We start from the raw sequence: 23,237 nt of genomic DNA, 5'->3' as shown, positions 1-23,237 counted from the left end.
GAACATTTTGTAGTTTTAAAGCAAGTTTGCTGCAAATCTAAACATTTTGCCATAGGGTGGAGATAAATGTTTGCAGATTGTAATATAATATCTGAGTGAGTGACTTGGGGGCCCCACGGTCGGTTATTCAACCATAATTCCTACAAGTTTAGATATCTGGACGCTACACTAACTTAACAATGACATGGGCTAATTGAGTGACTGTCATGAGAAAAACTACTGATGCACAAACAAATAAAAAAATTGCACTTCGTTCAATCTACTATTCTAACTCTCAACAGTAAGTTGAAAACACAATGAATGCTGGTCAGCCAGCACAGCCAGTTAGACCATGCTAGTTGGCTTGCAGAACCAGCGAGACCATGCTGGTCAGACCAGCACAGACCAGCATCAGACCAGCACAGACCAGCTTAAAATTCATGCTGGTCTATGCTGTTTTTTTCAAAATGGCTAAAGAGAATAAATGGAACATACATCTCTATTGTCTGTGGTTGCACCCCAAATGTCACTCTATTCCCTATATAGTGCATTACTTTTGATCAGAACCCTGATGACCATCAAAAGTAGTGCACTATATAGGAAAAAGTGTGTAGAACAGCTCAACTAACTAACAACTCGGCTAAACTATGATGAACCAGAACCAATATTTTGAATATCATAAAATCTCAGTCTTACTTTAAACTGTAGCTGGCTATTTAAATCAACACAATTCTTAATCTGTGTCACTGTCATTCGTGTGAGATATCTCTTGCCATCTAGGCCATTTTTCAGATATGATGCAGACTTAAGCGGAAATTTTCAGTGAGACGTCTAGTTAAAGAAGCAGGTTGCCCGGCCTCGCCTAAACCTCCCACATACAGTATTCATCAGAGCTTCCTTTCATACTCACAAACACACACTTTCTCACGCTGTTCTGTTCCCATCGTGGAGACAGTCAGAGGACACTCCGGTCAGTGCCACTGGCTGCAGTGTCTGCCTGCCTGCCTGCCTAGTGGTTCTCAACAGTGAAATTACACAGTTTATGGGAAACTGATGAACTTCAGCAGATCAAACAGTATCATGATGGGATGCATGACAACTGTTCCTCCAAGGAAGGAACCAGGCAACCTTAGAAGGGTGTTAGCTCCTCTAGCAAATGGAAATAACATGACTGGTGGTTCAGATAGAACTCTATGGAGAGGTGCATGTGTTGGCTGGAGACCAGCACAGATGATAATATATTCTATGTGCTGCTCAAGTTTAGGTGGGGGAACCTGGAAGGGGCAAGAGGACATGATGATTTGATCTTTCTAGGTTAATTGACACACTAAGAAGAATAATATGGGATTTAATACTAGAACAGTCAGCCCATTTAAAACTTCAGGAGGATACGTGTGTGTGTGTGTGTGTGTGTTTTTTACTATCCTTGTGGGGACTAGAAGTCCTCACAAGGTTAGTAAAGCAAAGAACATTCTGACAAGGAAACATTTCACAAGTAACCAAAAAATGATATTTTAGGCTTAGGGGTTAAGGTTTATGGTTAAAATTAGGGTTAAGGTTAGAGAAAATAGGATTTTGAATGGGAATCAATTGTTTGGTCCCCACAAGGATAGTAAAACAAATGTTTGTGGCAGATAGCCTAGCAGGTAAGATGGTTCAAATCCCAGAGCCGGCAAGGTGGGAAAAAAATCTGCCATTCTGCCCTTGATCAAGGCAGCTAACCCACGACAACAACAACTGCTCCCTGGGTGCCGATGACGTCCGATTAAGGCAGCCCCCGGCACCACTCTGATTCAGAGGGTTTTGGTTAAATGCGGAAGACACATTTCAGTTGAATGCATTCAGTTGTACAACTGACTAGGTATCCCCCTTTTTCCCCAATGCAGCCCACCGGGCGGTAAGTGTAAAAGTGTCTAGACAGAACATTATGGGGGTGGGGGGGTGCAAACTCAATATACTTTGAAATGAATAAAACCAAATCGAAAACTGTGTAGAAATGAACCCACATAGTTCCTTGACTGTGTCCAGCTCGCTGATAATCACCAAAATGAAAGCTAGAGAGTCAGGGAGCATAGAAAATGGTGTTATGTTGGTGACAACAGAAAGACAGTGGCAGCCATGCAGGTGTATGTACATGCGTGCATGTAAGCGAGATGTGTGCGTGTGTGTGTGTGTGTGTGTGAGGGAGGGAGAGCTCAGTCATTCCAGCAGCAGACTGAGGTGTTGCCCAGCCCTCTGCAGCACTATGCTGGGGGGGGGGGGGATTAGCTTGGTGGGGACAGCCGCTGCTGTGGCAACAGGGAGAGAGGGATTTGGCTGCTTGCATTTGTATCAAGCAGCACGTACGCAGCACAGCCAGCCAAATGCCTCCTCACAAGACAAAACATACAGGAGCAAGAGCATGGCGGCGGACAATACAACTTATAACATTACCTAAGTCTTATTTCAATTGGGAGTTTTAGTCTATTAGTCAAAACTGATTTATATGGATTACACAATACGTGTTCTGTCTGTTTTGTGTACCTTCCATTAAAAACCATGACAAAAGGAGTTCAATAAATCAGTAATGATGTAATATTATGACATTAAGGGAATTGAGCAATCCCCCATCCCCCCAAGAATAACAGACAGAGACAGATCAGTCGTAAATTTAGACACACCTACTCCCTCAAGGGTTTTTCTTTATTTTTACTATTTTCTACATTGTAGAATAATAGTGAAGACATCAAAACAATGAAATAACCTGATTGCTCAGATTAGAGCTGTCCGCCTGGCCAGGAAGAGTCTTGGTGGTTCCAAACTTCTTCCATTTAAGAACGACGGAGGTCTCTGTTCTTGGGGACCTTCAATGCTGCAAAACATTTTTGGTACCCTTTCCCAGATCTGTGTCTCAGCACAATCCTGTCTCGGAGCTCTACGGACAATTCCTTCGACCTCAATGTAGAAAATAGTAAAAAATTATGAAAAACCCTTAAATGACTAGGTGTGTCCACACTTTTGACTGGTACTAATTAATACATACATACATACATACATACATACATACATACATACATACATACATACATACATACATACATACATACATACATACATACATACATACATACATACATACGCACGCACACACATACACATACAGTTGAAGTCGGAAGTTTACATACACTTAGGTTGGAGTCATTAAAACTCGTTTTTCAACCACTCCACAAATTTCTTGTTAACAAACTATAGTTTTGGCAAGTCGGTTAGGACATCTACTTTGTGCAAGGCAAGTAATTTTTCCAACAATTGTTTACAGACAGATTATTTCACTTATAATTCACTGTATCACAATTCCAATTTTCCAATTCCAGAAGTTTACATACACGAAGTTGACTGCCTTTAAAAAGCGTGGAAAATTCCAGAAAATTATGTCATGGCTTTAGAAGTCTCTGACAGGCTAATTGACATAATTTGAGTATATTGGAGGTGTACCTGTGGATGTATTTCAAGGCCTACCTTCAAACTCAGTGCCTCTTTGCTTGACATCATGGGAAAATCAAAAGAAAATCAGCCAAGACCTCAGAAACAAAATTGTAGACCTCCACAAGTCTGGTTCATCCTTGGCAGCAATTTCCAAACGCTTGAAGGTACCACGTTCATCTGTACAAACAATAGCACCCAAGTATAAACACCATGGGACCACGCAGCCGTCATACCGCTCAGGAAGGAGACGCGTTCTGTCTCCTAGAGATGAACATACTTTAGTGCAAAAATTGCAAATCAATCTCAGAACAACAGCAAAGGACCTTGTGAAGATGCTGGAGAAAACAGGTAGAAAAGTATCTATATCCACAGTAAAACAACTCCTATATCGTCATAACCTGAAAGGCCGCTCAGTAAGGAAGAAGCCACTGCTCCAAAACCGCCATAAAAAAGCCAAACTACGGTTTGCAACTGCACATGGGGACAAAGATCGTACTTTTTAGAGAAATGTCCTCTGGTCTGATGAAACAAAAATAGAACTGTTTGGCCATAATGACAATTGTTATGTTTGGAGGAAAAAGGGAGAGGCTTGCAAGCAGAAAAACACCATCCCAACCGTGAAGCACCGGGGTGGCAGCATCATGTTGTGGGGGTGCTTTGCTGCAGGGGGGACTGGTGCACTTCACAAAATAGATGGCATCAAGAGGTATGAAAATTATGTGGATATATTGAAGCAACATCTCAAGACATCAGTCAGGAAGTTAAAGCTTGGTCGCAAATGGGTCTGTCAAATGGACAATGACCACAAGCATACTTCCAAAGTTGTGGCAAAATGGCTTAAGGACAACACAGTCAAGGTATTGGAGTGGCCATCACAGAGCCCTGACCTCAATCCTATAGAAAATATGTGGACAGAACTGAAAAAGCATGTGGGCCAAAATTCACCCAACTTATTGTGGGAATCTTGTGGAAGGCTACCCGAAACGTTTGACCCAAGTTAAACAATTTAAAGGCAATGCTACCAAATACTAATTGAGTGTATGTAAATTTCTGACACACTGGGAATGTGATGAAAGAAATAAAAGCTGAAATATATCCTTCTCTCTACTATTATTCTGACATTTCACATTCTTAAAATAAAGTGGTGATCCTAACTGACCTAAGACAGGGGATTTTTACTAAGATTAAATGTCAGGAATTGTGGAAAAACTGAGTTGAAATGTATTTTGCTAAGGTGTATGTAAACTTCCGACTTCAACTGTACATCCATCCATCATTGGAAAAGAAGTTGGGGAGAATAGGACCATATATATATATATGATTCCTTTTCTATTACATTGATTCTATGAGTTTGACTCAGTTTATCTCAAGAACATAAACTATAACAGCAATGTACATTTGAAAATGGAGGACATAGCCTATGTTATTATAGAGAGGAAATCTTGTGATGGATGGGTTTAGTGTTTTGCCAGACAGGCCTGATGCTGACAGTTGGTAAACAGCTGGGATCTGATACCCACTTATCTAAACAGGAGCGCCCGTCCCGCCAACTGCAATGTAAACAGTGTTCAAAGACAAGGACTCCATGGAAGGCAAGTCAGTGCCGTCACCATTGTACTACTCTGCATTCTGGGGCTTTGCACGTCTCACTTCTCTTCAGCCCCATAAAAATCACACTTGTCAGAAAAGTAATTTACAGTGCCTTCAGAAAGTAGTCATAGGCCTTGACTTATTCCACATGTCTGTAGATCTCTGACATAGAATTGTGATGAGGCTTATATCTGAGAAGGGTATAAAACAATTTCTAGAGTGATGAAAGTTTCCAAGAGTACAATGGTCTCCATCATTGGGAAATGGAAAAAACATGGAACTACCCAGACTCTACCCAGATTGTGGTCTGATCAGACAAAAATGTAACTCTTCGGCCTAAATGCAAAGAGCTATTTCTGGAGAAAACCAGGCATAGCTCATCACCAATTAACACTGTACCTACCGTGAAGCATGGTTGTGGCAGCAACTTTTCAGCAGCAGGGAATGAGAGACTGGTAAGGATAGAGGGAACAATGAATGGTGCCAAATACAGGCAAGTCCTTGATGAGAACCTGCTTCAGAGTGCCAACAACCTTAGACTGGGGTGAAGATTTACGTTCCAACAGGACAACGACCCCAAGCATACAGCCAAAGCAATGCTGGAAATGGCTTCAGAACAAGAATGTTAAAGTCCTTGAGCGGCCCAGCCAAAGCACAGAGTTGAATCGCATTGAAAATCTGTGGAATGACTTGAAGATTGATGTTCACTGCTGCTCCCCATCCAACTTAGCAAAGCTTGAGAAAATGCCCAAATCCAGAAGTACAAAGCTGATATAGACATACCCTAGACAACTCAAAGCTGATAGACATACCCTAGACAAGCCAAAGCTGATATAGACATACCCTAGACAACTCAAAGCTGATAGACATACCCTAGACAAGCCAAAGCTGATATAGACATACCCAAGACAACTCAAAGCTGATATAGACATACCCTAGACAAGCCAAAGCTGATATAGACATACCCTAGACAACTAAAAGCTGATATAGACAACTCAAAGCTGATATAGACATACCCTAGACAACTCAAAGCTGATATAGACAACTCAAAGCTGATATAGACATACCCTAGACAACTCAAAGCTGATATAGACAACTCAAAGCTGATATAGACATTAGAGGTCGGCCGATTAATCGGAATGGCCGATTAATTAGGGCTGATTTCAAGTTTTCATAACAATCGGTAATCTGTATTTTTGGCCACCGATTTGCCGATTTTAAAAAAAAAAAAATTATTATTATTTTTTTTTTTACACCTTTATTTAACTAGGCAAGTCAGATTAAGAACACATTCTTATTTACAATGACGACCTAGAAACGGGGGTTAACTGCCTTGTTCAGGGGGGATTTGTTTTTGCAACCTTCGGTTAACGCTCTAACCACCTGCCTTACATTGCACTCCACAAGGATTAACAGGCTGACTACCTGTTACGCGAGGGCAGCAAGAAGCAAAGGTAAGTTGCTAGCTAGCATTAGACTTATAAAAAACTATCAATCTTAACATAATCACTAGTTAACTACACATGGTTGATGATATTACTAGTTTATCTAACGTGTCCTGCGTTGCATATAATCGATGCGGTGCCTGTTAATTTTCATTGAATCACAGCCTACTTCGACAAACGGTGTTGATTTAACAAGCGCATTTGCGAAAAAAGTACTGTCGTTGCACCAATGTACCTAACCATAAACATCAATGCCTAACAGGAATATTTAGACTTAGCCACCCGTTAGATGTCACTGAAAGAAAAAAACTTTTGTTTTCGAGATGATAGTTTCCGGATTCTACCATATTAATGACCTAAGGCTCGTATTTCTGTGTGTTTATTATATTATAATTAAGTCTATGATTTGATAGAGCAGTCTGACTGAGCGGTGGTAGGCAGCAGCAGGCTCGTAATTCATTCAAACAGCCCTTCGCTGTGCTTCAAGCATTGCGCCGTTTATGACTTCAACCTGGGTGGGTATAATTTGTGGAACGTTCCAACAGGAATCTATTCCAAAAACTTCGTAAATAACAAGGTTTCCAAAAAACAACGCATACAAAGTTGTATAGCGGCAGAATAAGATACCGGGTAGGGAGTGGTCTATTTCATTGCGTTTTTCACTCATCACGTTTATTCCGAAAAATGTCTGTCCTCACATGTCTGTTTGCCTATGGACAAACATTAAGAATAAGCTACGTGGTGAGTTGATGCCTATTTGGCAGCTAGTTAGCTAGGTTTGTATGCGTTGCTACTTTGTATGCGATGTTGGTTGGAAACCTTTTACTTTACGTTTTTTGGAACAGATTCCTGTTGGAACATTCCACCCCTTCAAGCCTATCAACTCCCAAGATTAGGCTGGTGTAACCGATGTGAAATGGCTAGCTAGTTAGCCGGGTGCACGCTAATAGCGTTTCAAACGTCACTCGCTCTGAGACTTGAAGTAGTTGTTTCCCTTCCTCTGCATGGGTAACGCTGCTTCGAGGGTGGCTGTTGTCGATGTGTTCCTGGTTTGAGCCCAGGTAGGAGCGAGGAGAGGGACGGAAGCTATACTGTTACACTGGCAATACTAAAGTGCTTATAAGAACATCCAATAGTCAAAGGTATATGAAATACAAATCGTATAGAGAGAAATAGTCCTATAATTCCTATAATAACTACAACCTAAAACTTCTTACCTGGGAATATTGAAGACTCATGTTAAAAGGAACCACTAGCTTTCATATGTTCCCATGTTCTGAGCAAGCCACGTAAACATTAGCTTTCTTACATGGCACATATTGCACTTTTACTTTCTTCTCCAACACTTTGTTTTGCATTATTTAAACCAAATTGAACATGTTTCATTATTTATTTGAGGCTAAATTGATTTTATTGATGTATTATATTAAGTTAAAATAAGTGTTCATTCAGTATTGTTGTAATTGTCATTATAAAAGGTTTTTAAAAAAAACAATAATCGGCCGATTAATCGGTATCGGGGTTTTGGGTCCTCCAATAATCGGTATCGACGTTGAAAAATCAAAATCGGCCGACCTCTAATAGACATACCCTAGACAAGTCAAAGCTGATATAGACATACCCTAGACAAGTCAAAGCTGATATAGACATACCCAAGACAACTCAAAGCTGATATAGACAACTCAAAGCTGATATAGACATACCCTAGACAAGTCAAAGCTGATATAGACAAGTCAAAGCTGATATAGACATACCCTAGACAAGTCAAAGCTGATATAGACATACCCAAGACAAGTCAAAGCTGATATAGACATACCCAAGACAAGTCAAAGCTGATATAGACATACCCTAGACAACTCAAAGCTGATATAGACATACCCTAGACAACTCAAAGCTGATATAGACATACCCTAGACAGCTCAAAGCTGTAATCACCACCAAAGGTGCTTCTACAAAGTATTGACTCAGGGGTGTAAATTACATATCTGTATTTCATTTTTAAAACATTTGCAAAAATGTCTAAAAACATGTTTGCACTTTTTCATTATGGGGTATCGTGTGTAGATGGGTGAGAAAAAAAACCCAACATTTAATCCATTTTGAATTCAGGCTGTAACAACAAAATATGGAATAAGTCAAGGAGCATGAATACTTTCTGAAGGCACTGTACCTTTCTTGTGGCATCATAATTCTTTGTCCCTTTTCTACCATCTGTTAGGACGGTTATCATTCAGAATCAGAACAGTTATTATAGTTTTGAATAACAACACATAAAAGTATTCCATTCTGTGGCAAAGTCTACAAATGGTGATACTGACAAAGTAAACAACGCCAGGCAAGAATACGGTACAATAACGTAGGCCTAAGTGGTATAAAATGATAAGACGCCCATCCGCGATACAAACTGTATAGCTATGTCATCGGAAACTTTCACCGGAAAGCTCCGTTGCATAGTTACAGTACATATGAAAGAGGGATAATATTTGCATTGCTTCTAATTACTATACATCAGATTAATACTCTCATTCAACAGAGGAACTAACATGACATGTGGGGGAGGGAAAAACCCACACACACACACTGTTTAGAAAACTATGAGACGAGCCAGGTGTTTTTTAATGGAACAATTGTTAACACATCATGAGAGAGAGGTTTGCTTCTCACCAAAAGAGATAAAAGTTTGAAGTATTGGTTTTCATTTGCTGAATGTTGAAACTAAAACCCACAGAGATCCACCCAGGGCTATTAAAGTGCAACTCTATCACCCTGATATTCCAAGTAGGTTATTTAGAGAGCCAGGCAAGCTCTGTCAAGTGCAGCTCGAAGTATTTGAAATGAAACAAATATTATTTGAACCCTGGTCTGTTCAGATTCAGAAACAACTATATTGTACTAGTCTTCGTGTGAAGAGAATGGTTGTAAGACCTAAGAGGCCAGTCTCAGATCTCCACCCGAAAAGACCTTGAGCTTGTCAAAACTCGCCCTTATCTGTTTCCAGCATCAACAGAACCACCATCATCACCCTCTCCTCATGTTGATGAGGGCTACTTTACTCACTTGCTCCTAAAGTAAGACACAAAAAAGGAACTAAACAAAATGGTCGCCTGCAGGACACACACAAACACAGCTGAACACCCCAGCTGTGAAAACCTCCGACCACATGAGACGGAGTAAAAGATTCCTTGGAGTCCCGCTACTCCCCTTACTGAATTTTTACAACCTGGTGAGCTGCCAGGCCTTGGCTCGTACCATCCCGTTCCGTGCCACTGCCAACCATTAGTCCAGGAAAGCAGAGCTCAGAAATAATTTGTCTTAACCCGCAGACCCTCTTTTATGACCTCAGTCTACCCTCACTACTTACAGATGATGGTCTCTCTCAGTCCTCTCAACTGGAGGTGTCACGACCTGTGGATGAACAAATCTGTCACGCAACCCGTGTGTGTGTGCGTGCGCACGCCCGCCCGCATGCCTCTAGTATCAACATATATAACCTGGATTCTTTGAATCTCTCCGTATTAGAGATGAGGGGGGTCTGATCTACGTACCCACAACACAAACAGAACCCAGGATGTTACTGTTTTTCTTAAATTTCCTAAACACTGCTGGGAAACTAACAGAAACAGCAGCCAAATCCATCCTGACCCCCACTACTGGCTGTCGCAACCAACGGCACCTTGGCACACAAATGTAAGTGGGAAGGTGCCAGCTAACAACATCACTAATTGACACAGTTTTACAGTTAGCCAAGAAGGTCTTGTGGAGTCAAGAAGCTGGGGCAGGAAGGGGGGAGTCATAATTGGGAAAAAACCTCTCCTCAAATCCCCATTCCTGTAACCACTTCCAGTAACAGCCACCAGATAGCTACATGTCTAAAACAATGTTCAACCCTCTGGAAAATAGGCTTGTTGGCCAAAACTTGTCCATTGTGCCTGCTGATAATAAAACGAAATAAAACCTAATACTTAATTTGCGAGTGCTGTTCGTCTTTTTCATACACGTCATATCTGTTGGCCATGCACGTTCCTCCACAACTGGCCATTCAGTAGCTTGTGCCCTTGTGGCCTGTTGGTTATGTTACGTTGAGGTGGTTACAGAAAGACAGGGGCAGCAATGCAGGTGTGTGTGCGCGCATGCATGTACGCAGATGCGTACGTGTATGTGTGTGTGTGAGAGAGCTCAGTCATTCCAGCAGCATAAAAAGGGAGTGACAGAATGGGAGGATGCTGTTCTGTATTACTCCTTACCGTGCCAGTGACCCTGATGTCGTAGAGACGTCCCCAGTCGTCCTCGTGGCTGTCCACCATCATGACGCTGTCGGCCTCCTCCATGTCCCACTCTGCCTGGAGGTCCAGCCTCACTTCCTCTCCCAGAGAGTGCATCCCGATGGCTGGGAACAGGCACTCTGCCGCTACCGGGAACGCCAACGAGCCCACCTGGAACAAAACACACGGAGGTCGGACGCATGAACGCACAGACCCGCGCGCACACACACAGACATGCAGGCGTAGACACACACACACACAGACGTAGACACACACACACACAGCCATGCAGGCGTAGACACACACACACACACAGACGTAGACACACACACACACAGCCATGCAGGCGCAGACGCACACAGACATGCAGGCGCAGACACGCACACACACACACACACACACACACACGATGTCTTAGCTCTTCTTCTCAAGGATGTTAGGCTTAAGGGGGAACAGAAGCACTAGGTTCTAGAATGCCAGCTAACTGTAAATTACCTTTCTTCATATTATTACGTCACTGAGTAGTCAAACATTTTAGGATGTTGATTTATGATGGCCTATAAATGCTTGTTTCTCAAGACGTTCTTCAGGTCAATTCTATTTGTCTAATGGTTGTAAACTCTTAGATCTTATTTTTCATAGTAGGCCTACTGGTCTCTGCCTGTCTGTCGCATCCTACAAATGAGATCACATCATTGTACTCTCCCACCTTTCAAACTTTTCCCCACCAGTTAATTTGGCCTATGCTGTATTTTAAATTAGGCAAGCAAGAGCAAGGTTGGTTCTGTCCTCAAATAGGCTAACAGTAAAACAATCTTCAAAATACAGTGACGGTACGTACATATCCTAACCAGAAGCCATGGATTACAGGCAACATCCGCACCTAGCAAAAGGCTAGTCCAGACGCTTAAAAGAAATCCTGCTATGCCATCAGACGAACCATCAAACAGGCAAAGCGTCAATACAGGACTAAGATTGAATCCTACTACACCGTGTCTGACACTTGGCTAACGTGTCCACAGAGCCCAATGGCGGCGAGCTTCACACTGCACATGGCGATCTTAAGCTTGTGAGAGGCAGCTCGGTGTTGTGTGCTGTCTTGTGCTGACGAACATTTCTTGTGCTGACTTTGCTCCCAGAGGCAGTTTGGAACTCGGTAGCAAGTGTTGCAACAGAGGACAGACGATTTTTCATGCTATGCGCTACAGCACTCGACAGTCCCGTTCTGTGAGCTTGTGTGGCCTACCACTTTGCGGCTGAGCCGTTGTTGCTCCTAGACATTTCCACTTCATAATCACAGCACATACAGTTGACCGGGGCAGCTCTAGCAAGGCAGAAATTTGATGAAATTACGGAAAGGTGGCATCCTATGACAGTGCCACGTTGAAAGTCACTGAGCTCTTCAATAAGGCCATTCTACTGCCAATGTTTATCTATGAAGATTGCATGGCTGTGTGATGATTTTATACACCTGTCAGAAACAGGTGTAGGAAGGAGGTGTCCACACACTTTTGTATATATAGGGTATTTGACCAACAAGTTGTAGCCTAGTTTTTCCTGGGACTCAACAAGGAATAGCTGGAAGGCCTGCTGAGAGGCAAGCGGAGGTGTGTACTTGTGCAGGAGAACAGTGATGATAGATAGGCTAAAGATCATCAACATATTTAGAAGCTCATTCATAAGCATAATTCGTAGGCTAAATATAAGGCCTAATACTGCAGTGAATTAACCACCCATGTTTTGCAAGACAGAACAAATCTCTGCCAGTTTAAAGAGTGTACTCAGAATTCAAATGTGGTGTCAGCATTGACCACCTGCTTCACTAAAATTGATCAACGGTTAATCATTATGTACAGGTAACTGCCAAAATAATGAAGAAAATTAGGGATACAAAGTATTGAAATTACTGCCTCTGTGCTTCTTGTGTTTTAACAAAGCTTAGCGACATTTGACCTAGCTTGTAAAAAACACTTCCATTCCCCTTTAAGCAGCGGTCAAGAGCACTGAAGTTAAGCCCCAATTATTTGATGGTCTCTCATTGTGGAATTTGGGCAAAAGCAAGGAGCAACTCACCTCTTTGCCATTCTTAGTGAAAAAGACTGTGGTCAACCCAGCCTCGATGGTATCACAGTATATTCCACAGCCAATCCTGTCACCACGGTTGCATTTGGGCCCAAACTGCTGGCCCACAGGGTTTCCATCGTACAGCCTATACATAAGAGGATAACAGTGACTCATTGAGCCTTATTCACACTGGACAATGCTGTAGGACATTATCATGCCTGTGGTGTGACTATTTTTGTTGTTGTAAAAAAAGAGACATTGGTCTTAAAAATGGGACTTCCTGATAAAATAAAGGTGAAATAAATAAATAAAAATAAGGTCCATAGCATCTCTGAAAGTCCCTGCAATTAGCCTACATCCATAACAAAACATCTTAGAGGTCAAACTGAGGAGCTGGTATGACTGAGGCCTACTTGCGGTCATCTGCATGGTGTGAGACTTACTTGCCGTCATCAGCGTGGTAGGCTACAGACTGTGGCAGCCAGCCTGGCTGATGGTCCAGCTTGTAGAACTGTGGCACCAGGCCTACTGCTATCGTCCCTCTCACCCCTGTGTCCATTATGGTCACCTAGGTCAAGAAATAAAGAAAGCACACAGCTTAGAGGGAACATTGTATGTGACACATACCCAGGTATGTGCCACAATGCTGGTGTTTCACAATTAGATCGGGGAGGAGTGAGAGATATAGGCCTCACAGGAAATCGAACAGTCAACAGTTACTGTGAGAACTTCACTGAGTCACAACTTTAAATGGAAAACTGCTGTCAGGGGCTGCTATTAAATCATTGACTTTTCAACCCCAGCCTCTCCTCTCTCTCACATACGTACACACCCGGCCTGACTGGCCGACTCCCTACCTGTCTACAGCTGGATGGCCCACCGCCTCCCCACTGCCCTGGGCAGCCACCCCACTCTGCCTTCTCAGCCAGCCAGGCAGGGAGAGAGAGAGCTACAGTTACAGCCAGCGGCTGGCAGTAGAGCCAAGCATAATTAGGTGAAAGGTGATGCAGCCCATACAGGAGAGGGTAGTCCTCCTGTGCCTCTGGCTGTGAACCTGTCCAACACTCACTCTCTCTGACACACAGTGGAAGTCTCTCTAGCTCAGTGGAAGTCTTGACCCATTGCTCACCAGTCTTAGGATACCCGGTTCAAATGCAGACCCTTCTACCTCACGAGAGAGAATTTCAGTTGTTATCGTGACTGCCCACCTCAGAACAAGAAAAACAACAAGTTGGCACAAACTGTATGAGGCTATAAACAAGCAGGAAATCTTGTACCCGCAGGGCTGCGTTTCTTGTTGCCGGTGATTTAATTCTGCGTCATTAAGACACGTGATGCCCAACTTCCATCAACAAGTCTCCTTTGCCTAGACAACTGTTACTCTACCCACAAGCAAGCATTCAAGGCCCTTGTTCATAGCAAAAGCTCCTAGCAGAAACTCAGACAAGAAGTACCCATGATGCACAGAGGCTAGGCTACAGGACTGATGTGCTAGCACTGACTGGAATAAGTTCCGGGACTACACCGATAGCGTCAACGAGCTAACCACCTCAGGTCACTGGCTCCGCCGCCAACCGTATGTGGCAGGGGCAACAGTCCATTACAGATTAAAAAGGAAGACCCAGCCATGATCTGCCCAACGATGCCTCTGTACCAGAGGACCCCAATGCATTTTATGCACGCTTCAACAAAAAACAACAGCGGGCCATGCATGAGGGCCCCCGCCGACCCAGAGGACTGGGGGATCTCACTCTCCGAGGACGACGTGAGTAAGGTTTTTAAATCAGGTCAACACCCGTGGGCTGTGTTCTCAGAGCATGCGCAGAACATCTGGCAGGTATATTCAGTGATTTTCAACCTCTCCTTGTCCCAATCTGTAATCCCAATGTCTCAAACTGACCACCATCATTCTCGTTCCCAAGAACTCTAAGGCTACCTGCCACAATGACTACCGCCCTGTATCACTCATCTGTAATCATGAAGTGATTTGAAAGGCTGTTTATAGCACAGAACTCAATCATCCCAGACACCCTACACCAGGGATCATCAACTAGATTTAGCCAATTGTTTTACTGAGCGGATGGTCAAAGGGGCCGGAACATAATTACAAATAATTTGTAGACTTCAAATTCACTGCAAGAAGCCCCAGGAGTCGCGTTGAGTCAAGAAATCTGCATTTTCAAAACGCAGAACATCAAAAACGTGCACTTTAAACTATTTCACCTGCGTTTTATATTGAAAATGAACAGTTTTCTTTGCTTCAACAGACTGATCAGGAGCGTGCAACTATAGTTTCCATTCAAAGAAAATGCATTAGTGCAACACATTCAGCAGAAAACGGCTTAATTTACATCAGATTACAGAAGTGCAATGCTATTTAGCTAGCAGCCACACAAGTAAATAAGCTTAAAATGAAAAAGCGTGGTATTTTTTGCAAAAATGATCCATTGCCATCATATTTCTAATGTTTATCATAGAAGGAATGCAGCCAGCAACATTGACTGAGTGTTTCGCTATACAGTGCCTTCGGAAAGTATTCAGACCCTTTGACTTTTTCCACATTTTGTAAGGTTACAGCCTTATTTTAAAATTGATTAAATCGTTTTTTCCACCTCATCAAGCTACACACAATACCCCATAAAGACAAAGCAAAAACATTTTTTTTTTTTTAATTGTTGCTAAATATCACATACGTAAGTATTCAGACCTTTTACTCAGTAATTTGTTGAAGAACCTTTGGCAGAGATTACAGCCTCGAGTGTTCTTGGGTATGACGCTACAAGCTTGGCATACCTGTATACCGGGAGTTTCTCCCATTCTTCTCTGCAGATCCTCTCAAGCTCTGTCAAGTTGGATGAGGAGCGTTGCGACACAGCTATTTTCAGGTCTCTCCAGAGATGTTCGATCGGGTTCAAGTCTGGGCTCTGGCTGGGCCACTCAAGGACATTCAGGGACTTGTCCTGCAGCCACTCCTGCGTTGTCTTGGCTGTGTGCTTAGGGTTGCTGTCCTGTTGGAAGGTGAACCTTCGCCCCAGTCTGAGGTCCTGAGCGCTCTGGAGCAGGTTTTCATCAAGGATCTCGCTGTTCATCTTTGCATCGATCCTGACTAGTCTCACAGTACCTGCCGCTGAAAAAACATTCCCACAGCATGCTGCCGCCGCCACCACCATGCTTCACCGTAGGGATGGTGCCAGGTTTCCTCCAGATGTGACATTTGGCATGCAGCCCAAAGAGTTCAATCTTGGTTTCATCAGACCAGAGAATCTTGTTTCTCATGGTCTGAGAGTCCTTTATGTGCCTTTTGGCAAACTCCAAGCGGGCTGTCATGTGCCTTTTACTGAGGAGTGGCTCCCATCTGGCCACTCCACCATAAATGCCTAATTGGTGGAGTACTGAAGAGTTGGTTGTCCTTCTGGAAGTTTCTCCCATCTCCACAGAGGGACTCTGGAGCTCTGTCAGAGTGACCATCGGGTTCTTGGTCACCTCCCTGACCAAGGCCCTTCTCCGCGATTGCTCAGTTTGGCTGGGGAGCCAGCTCTAGGAAGAGTCTTAGTGGTTTTCGAATAAGGCTGTAACTTAACAAAATTTGGAAAATGTCAAGGGGTCTGAATACTTTCCGAAGGCACTGTAAGTTAATCTTGTATATTACCGGAGAAAAGCAGGCTACACTGAGAAAAGTACGAGAGAGAAATAGAGTGCCTTCAGAAAGTATTCACAACCCTTGCCATTTTTACCCCATTTTGTTGTGTTAGAGCCTAAAATTAAAATGGATTAAACTGAAATGTTATGTTACTGGCCTACATACAATACCCCATAATGTCAAAGTGGAATGATGTTTTTAGACATTTTAAAGATGAAAAGCTGAAATGTCTTGAGTCAATAAGTATTTCAACCCCTTTGATATGGCAAGTATCAGGAGTAAAAAGTCACAGACTCACTATGTGTGCAATGATGGTGTTTAACATGATCTTTGAGTTACTACCTCATCTTTGTACCCCACACATACATGTACAATTATCCGTGATTGGGAGTCCCATAGGGCAGCACACAATTGGCCCAGCGTTGTCCGGGTTTGGCCGGGGTAGGCCGTCGTTGTAAATAAGAATTTGTTCTTAACTGACTTGCCTAGTTAAATAAAGGTTAAATAAATAAACAAATTAAAAAGATAAAGGCATCCTTCTTAACTCAGATACCGGAGAGGAACAAAACCGCTCAGGGATTTCACAATGAGGCCAATGGCGACTTTAAAACAGTTAGCGTTTAATGGCTGGGATAGGAGAAGACCGGATGGATCAACTAATAGTAAAAAGAAGGGAAGCCTGTACAGAATAAAAATATTCCAAAACATGCATCCTGTTTTTAACAAGGCACTACAGTAAAACTGCAAAAAATGTGGCAAAGAAATTAACTTTATGTCCTGAATACAAAGCATTATGTTTTGGGAAAATCCAACACAACACATCACTGAGTACCACTCTTCATATTTTCAAGCATGGTGGTGGCTGTATCATGTTATGGGTATGCTTGTAATTGGAAAGGATTAGAGAATTCTGGGGGGGATAAAAAGAAACAGAAAAGAGCTAAGCACAGGCAAAATCCTAAAGGAAAACCTGGTTGTCTGTTTTCCATCAGACACTGGGAGATAAACTCACCTTTCAGCAGGACAATAACCTAAAACAAAGTCAAATATATCCTTGAGTTGCTTACCAAGACGACATTGAATGTTCCCTAAGTGGCCTAGTTACAGTTTTAACTTAAAATCGTCTTGAAAATCTGTTAAAGATTTGAAAACGGTTGTCTAGCGACAATCAACTTGACAGAGCTTGAAGGATTAAAAAAATGATGCGCAAATATTGTACAATCCAGGTGTGCAAAGCTCTTAGAAACTTGTATTGACTCAGGGGTGTGAATACTCATGTAAATGTGATATTTATGTATTACATAAAAAATAAAAATTGCTAAAATTTCTAAAAACATGTTTTCACTTTTTCATTATGGGGTATTGTGTGTCGATTGATGAGAAAAAAATATTTCATCCATTTAGAATTTAGGCTGCAACAACAAAATGTGGAATTAGTCAAGGTGTATGAATACTTTCTGAAGGCACTGTAGCTACACATCAGTCAGAGCCCTGTCTACTGATCGAACGCCCGTTGAGAAGTGCAAATGAAGCACAAAATGAGTCTGACGCTGAGCAGAAACTACAAGAACTGTTTAAAAAAACTCAGCAAGATATTTCTTATGCGTTTTATATATACTGCTCAAAAAAATAAAGGGAACACTTAAACAACACATCCTAGATCTGAATGAAAGAAATAATCTTATTAAATACTTTTTTTTTTACATAGTTGAATATGCTGACAACAAAATCACACAAAAATAAATCAATGGAAAAACAATTTATCAACCCATGGAGGTCTGGATTTGGAGTCACACTCAAAATTAAAGTGGAAAACCACACTACAGGCTGATCCAACTTTGATGTAATGTCCTTAAAACAAGTAAAAATGAGGCTCAGTAGTGTGTGTGGCCTCCACGTGCCTGTATTACCTCCCTACAACGCCTGGGCATGCTCCTGATGAGGTGGCGGATGGTCTCCTGAGGGATCTCCTCCCAGACCTGGACTAAAGCATCCGCCAACTCCTGGACAGTCTGTGGTGCAACGTGGCGTTGGTGGATGGAGCGAGACATGATGTCCCAGATGTGCTCAATTGGATTCAGGTCTGGGGAACGGGCGGGCCAGTCCATAGCATCAATGCCTTCCTCTTGCAGGAACTGCTGACACACTCCAGCCACATGAGGTCTAGCATTGTCTTGCATTAGGAGGAACCCAGGGCCAACCGCACCAGCATATGGTCTCACAAGGGGTCTGAGGATCTCATCTCGGTACCTAATTGCAGTCAGGCTACCTCTGGCGAGCACATGGAGGGCTGTGCGGCCCCCCAATGAAATGCCACCCCACACCATGACTGACCCACCGTCAAACCGGTCATGCTGGAGGATGTTGCAGGCAGCAGAACGTTCTCCACGGCGTCTCCAGACTCTGTCACGTCTGTCACGTGCTCAGTGTGAACCTGCTTTCATCTGTGAAGAGCACAGGACGCCAGTGGCGAATTTGCCAATCTTGGTGTTCTCTGGCAAATGCCAAACGTCCTGCACGGTGTTGGGCTGTAAGCACAACCCCCACCCGTGGACGTCGGGCCCTCATACCACCCTCACGGAGTCTGTTTCTGACCGTTTGAGCAGACACATGCACATTTGTGGCCTGCTGGAGGTCATTTTGCAGGGCTCTGGCAGTGCTTCTCCTGCTCCTCCTTGCACAAAGGCGGAGGTAGCGGTCCTGCTGCTGGGTTGTTGCCCTCCTACGGCCTCCTCCACGTCTCCTGATGTACTGGCCTGTCTCCTGGTAGCGCCTCCATGCTCTGGACACTACGCTGACAGATATAGCAAACCTTCTTGCCACAGCTCACATTGATGTGCCATCCTGGATGAGCTGCACTACCTGAGCCACTTGTGTGGGTTCTCATGCTACCACTAGAGTGAAACCACCGCCAGCATTCAAAAGTGACCAAAACATCAGCCAGGAAGCATAGGAACTGAGAAGTGGTCTGTGGTCCCCACCTGCAGAACCACTCCTTTATTGGGGGTGTCTTGCTAATTGCCTATAATTTCCACCTGTTGTCTATTCCATTTGCACAACAGCATGTGAAATGTATTGTCAATCAGTGTTGCTTCCTAAGTGGACAGTTTGATTTCACAGAAGTGTGATTGACTTGGAGTTACATTGTGTTGTTTAAGTGTTCCCTTTATTTTTTTGAGCAGTGTATATTTTTTCTGGGTAAAAAAAATGCTGAATTCTGTGTTAATGTGATCCCTGTGCCCAAACAGATAAAATATTTGACTTACACAAATAATTTCAAACCTTGCTTACATTTACATCTCTCTCTTATATGTGGGAATACTTTCTAAAAGGAAAGATTTCTAAAATAAAAATCTCTTGGAACTGATTTGCTGGTGTTTTTACAGTCTTATGACCAACAATTATTCTATTTTTTTTATCAGTTGAGGAAACCTGCCCAAGACCCACTCCAATTTGCATACCGCCCCAACAGACCCAGACTTAGTAATCTCAGTTGCACTCCACACTGCCCTCACCCATCTAAACAAAAGGAATACCTGTGTGAGAATTCTGTTTATCGACTACAGATCAGCGTTAAACACAATAGTCCCCTCCAGGCTCGTCACCAAGCCTGGGACCCTGGGTCTGAACACCTCCCTATGCAACTGGATCCTGGACTTCCTGACGGGCCAACCCCAGCTGGTGAGTGTAGGCAACATCACAGTACATCACTGGGGCCAAGCTCCCTGCCATCCAGGACCTCTATATCAGGCGGTGTGAAAGGAAGGCCCAGAAAAGTGTTAAGTCACCCATGCCATAGACTGTTCTCTCTGCTTACGTATGGCAAGCGGTACCGGAGCAACAAGTCTGACAACAACATGCTCCTGAACAGCTTTTATCCACAAGCCATAAGACCGCTAAATAGCTAACAAGAATTGGCTACGCGGACTATCTGCATTGATCTATTTATTTATTTTTGGGGGGATTTTTTGCACCGGCTCTATGCACACTTACATGACTCTACACATTCAATCACACACACTCACTTAATTGGCTCACACACATTCATAGTGACGCTACACACACCATATGACAGCGAGATGTTTTATTATCTCGCTGTCAAACTGTGTTCTACCGTGTTTGATCTTGCCTAGCCATCTTGTTTCAAGGACAACAATGGAAATAAGTCCAATACTTTGTGTTATCCTCGATGATTTTACTCATGTGCATGTATGGCTTTTTCGAGTTTTATGTGTACTTGTTTTGTTTTTTTAAATGGTCAAACACTCACATTCAATAATCATATGCTGCTACTCTGTTTATCATACTGTATATCCTGATGCCTAGTCACCTTACCCCTACACATACAGTATCTACCCCGATCACGCCAATATCCCTGCACATTGTAAATATGGTATTGGAATTGAGCCTGGAACTGACCCTGTGTATAGCTTACTTACTTTCTCGTGTTCTTCTTATTTCTATTTCTCGTTTTGTTCTACTTTCCAAAGGCTGGGCCTAATTTAGTGCATAAGAGATCATACAAGAGGTTTTGTAGTGTTGAAGATGTTGAAGATGTAAAGAGTATTTGCTGGTCTGTTGTGTGTAATGAGGAGCAACCAGACGCTGCACTTGATGCATTTATGAAATTGCTTATTCCAGTTACTAATAAGCACAAAACCAATGACTAAAAACTGCTAAAATCCTGTGGATTGATGAGGAATTGAAAAATTGTACGGTTGAGAGGGACGAGGCAAAAGGAATGGCAAATAAGTCTGGCTGCACAGCTGATTGTCAAACGTACTGTAAATTAAGAAAACATGCGTCTAAAACTAAAGAGGGAAAAAAACGTATTATGAAACAAAGATAAATTATATAAAGAATAGGGCTGGGCGTTGTACCGTATTTGACTATATAGTGGTATTGCTGCATGGACTGGTTTGGGTTTTAACTGTACCCTCTATAACGGTATTTAAATGTTTGGTTTGTTAAATGTGATACGCTGTGTAACATCCATTTTTATAGTTTACTCCGCTACTTGAGTCATCTCACTCTTTTCACACAAACCTAGCCCTGCCCCGTCACTCAAGGAGCGCATTTGTTGTTGCTCACCATGAGACAGTTGTGTTCAGTCAATGCAGAACAACAATGTTGAAGACAACGATGCTATTTCCACTTTGCGTCTTAATATAAATCCACAAGCATTCTATAATTTCACTATTAGTTTGTTTTTCTTACATCTGCAAACATCTAGTTTTCTTAGCAAGCTGTGGCTACATCATGTTAACCGTTAACGCTAAATCACTAGCTTAGAAATGTACTGAGTCAGAGCAAATGTAGCTAGCTATACAGCCTGATACCAGTGATGGTGTAGGCCTAAATCAGCATGTTGTTTGTGCAACAGTATCTTCTAAACGAATGAGGATTAGGTGAAGCATGAATATGTTAGATACATGAAGTAGCTAAAAGAAAACATTTCATGTCGCCAAAGATTATTGGGTCCCCTAGGAAACACTAACCAACACTTTGGTTCCAACCCTGTTACAATAACTCCTCCCTGGCATTTTTATTCATTGTCATGTCAAACACTGTATTCAAAGTGCCCACTATTATCTTCCAACTAAAGAATTATAAATCATTCCATTTCCATGATGCCAAGTGTTTTGCTCTAAATCGCAAGTCAAATAGCAATTGCAACATTTGGTTAAAAATAAGGCATAGATCTTTTGCCAATATCATGCAGCCCTACGTGGCAGTGTGGAAACAATCTCAAATGAGTGTAGGAAATGCAGTAATTGATTAAAATGCAGAAAATAATTTGGGGTTGAAGTTTAATTGAACAGAATAAAGCAAATCAGAATGAAGAAAGACCCATTAGAATCCAAAGACCCATTGCCACCCTAGGGTCACGCACTACTCATAAAGCAAAATTTAATTTGCATTAATCTAAAACATAAAATACTGTCAAACTATATTTTGGCCATATCGCCAAGCCCCAATAAAGAATGATAGTAAAAAGCTTTGGAGCAAACTCACTCCATCCTCATTGAATCAGATTGCTCATTCATCACAAAACCAACTGATATTGCCAACTACTTTAATATTTTTTTTCATTGGCAAGATTAGCAAATTTAGGCATGCCAACAACAAACTCTGAACCTACACAGCCATTCATAACTCAACAAATTATGAAAGACAAGCACACATTTTTTTTATCCATAAAGTGAGTGTGTAAGCATTGAAAAAATGATTGTTGTCTATCAACAATGACAAGCCACCTGGGGCTGGATGGAAATTTACTGAGGATGATAGCGGACTATATTGCCACTCCTATTTGCCATCTCTTTAATCTAAGCCTACAGAACAGTGTGTGCCCTCAGGCCTGGAAGGAAGCAAAAGTCATTCCACTACAGAAGAATAGCAAAGCAGGGAGGGGCACTCAACATGTACAGCACTTACACAAATCACTGATGATTGGCTGAAAGAAATGTATAAGAAGCTAGTACGAGTCGTTTTATTAGACTTCAATGCAGCTTTTGACATTATTGATCATACATAATAGGCTGCTGGAAAAATGCATATGTTAAGGCTTTACATCCCCTGCTTTATTGTAGATTGAGAGTTCCCTATTTAACAGAACACAGAAGGTGTTCTTTAATGGAAGCCTCTCCAACATAATCCAGGTAGAGTCGGGCATTCCCCAGGGCAGTTGTCTAAGCCCCTTACTTTTTCAATCTTCACTAATGACCTGCTACTGTTATTGAGTAAAGCCTGTGTGTCTATGTATGCTGATGACTAAACAGTATACACATC

The 23,237-nt window shown here is 42.4% G+C and overlaps 2 protein-coding genes across 4 annotated transcripts in view; one reads left to right on the top strand and one right to left on the bottom strand.

The window, feature by feature from the left end:
* igfbp-6b2 (insulin-like growth factor binding protein 6 paralog B2) overlaps positions 1–23,237 on the top strand; it is an 80,036-nt gene that overhangs the window by 28,153 nt on the left and 28,646 nt on the right. The gene's annotated exons all lie outside the window — the stretch shown is intronic.
* spryd3 (SPRY domain containing 3) overlaps positions 1–23,237 on the bottom strand; it is an 88,461-nt gene that overhangs the window by 42,539 nt on the left and 22,685 nt on the right. For all 3 annotated transcript variants that reach the window (XM_014135940.2, XM_014135942.2, XM_014135943.2), the window contains exons 4-6: positions 13,249–13,373; positions 12,815–12,950; positions 10,724–10,912 (exon numbers count right to left, since the gene is read on the bottom strand). In XM_014135940.2, the coding sequence (XP_013991415.1) occupies positions 10,724–10,912; positions 12,815–12,950; positions 13,249–13,373 (450 nt within the window). The remainder of the gene's footprint in view (positions 1–10,723; positions 10,913–12,814; positions 12,951–13,248; positions 13,374–23,237) is intronic.

Source organism: Salmo salar, chromosome ssa13, assembly GCF_905237065.1.
Source record: "Salmo salar chromosome ssa13, Ssal_v3.1, whole genome shotgun sequence".
Taxonomy (NCBI): Eukaryota; Metazoa; Chordata; class Actinopteri; order Salmoniformes; family Salmonidae; genus Salmo; species Salmo salar.
This window is presented reverse-complemented; position numbering and strand designations above follow the sequence as displayed.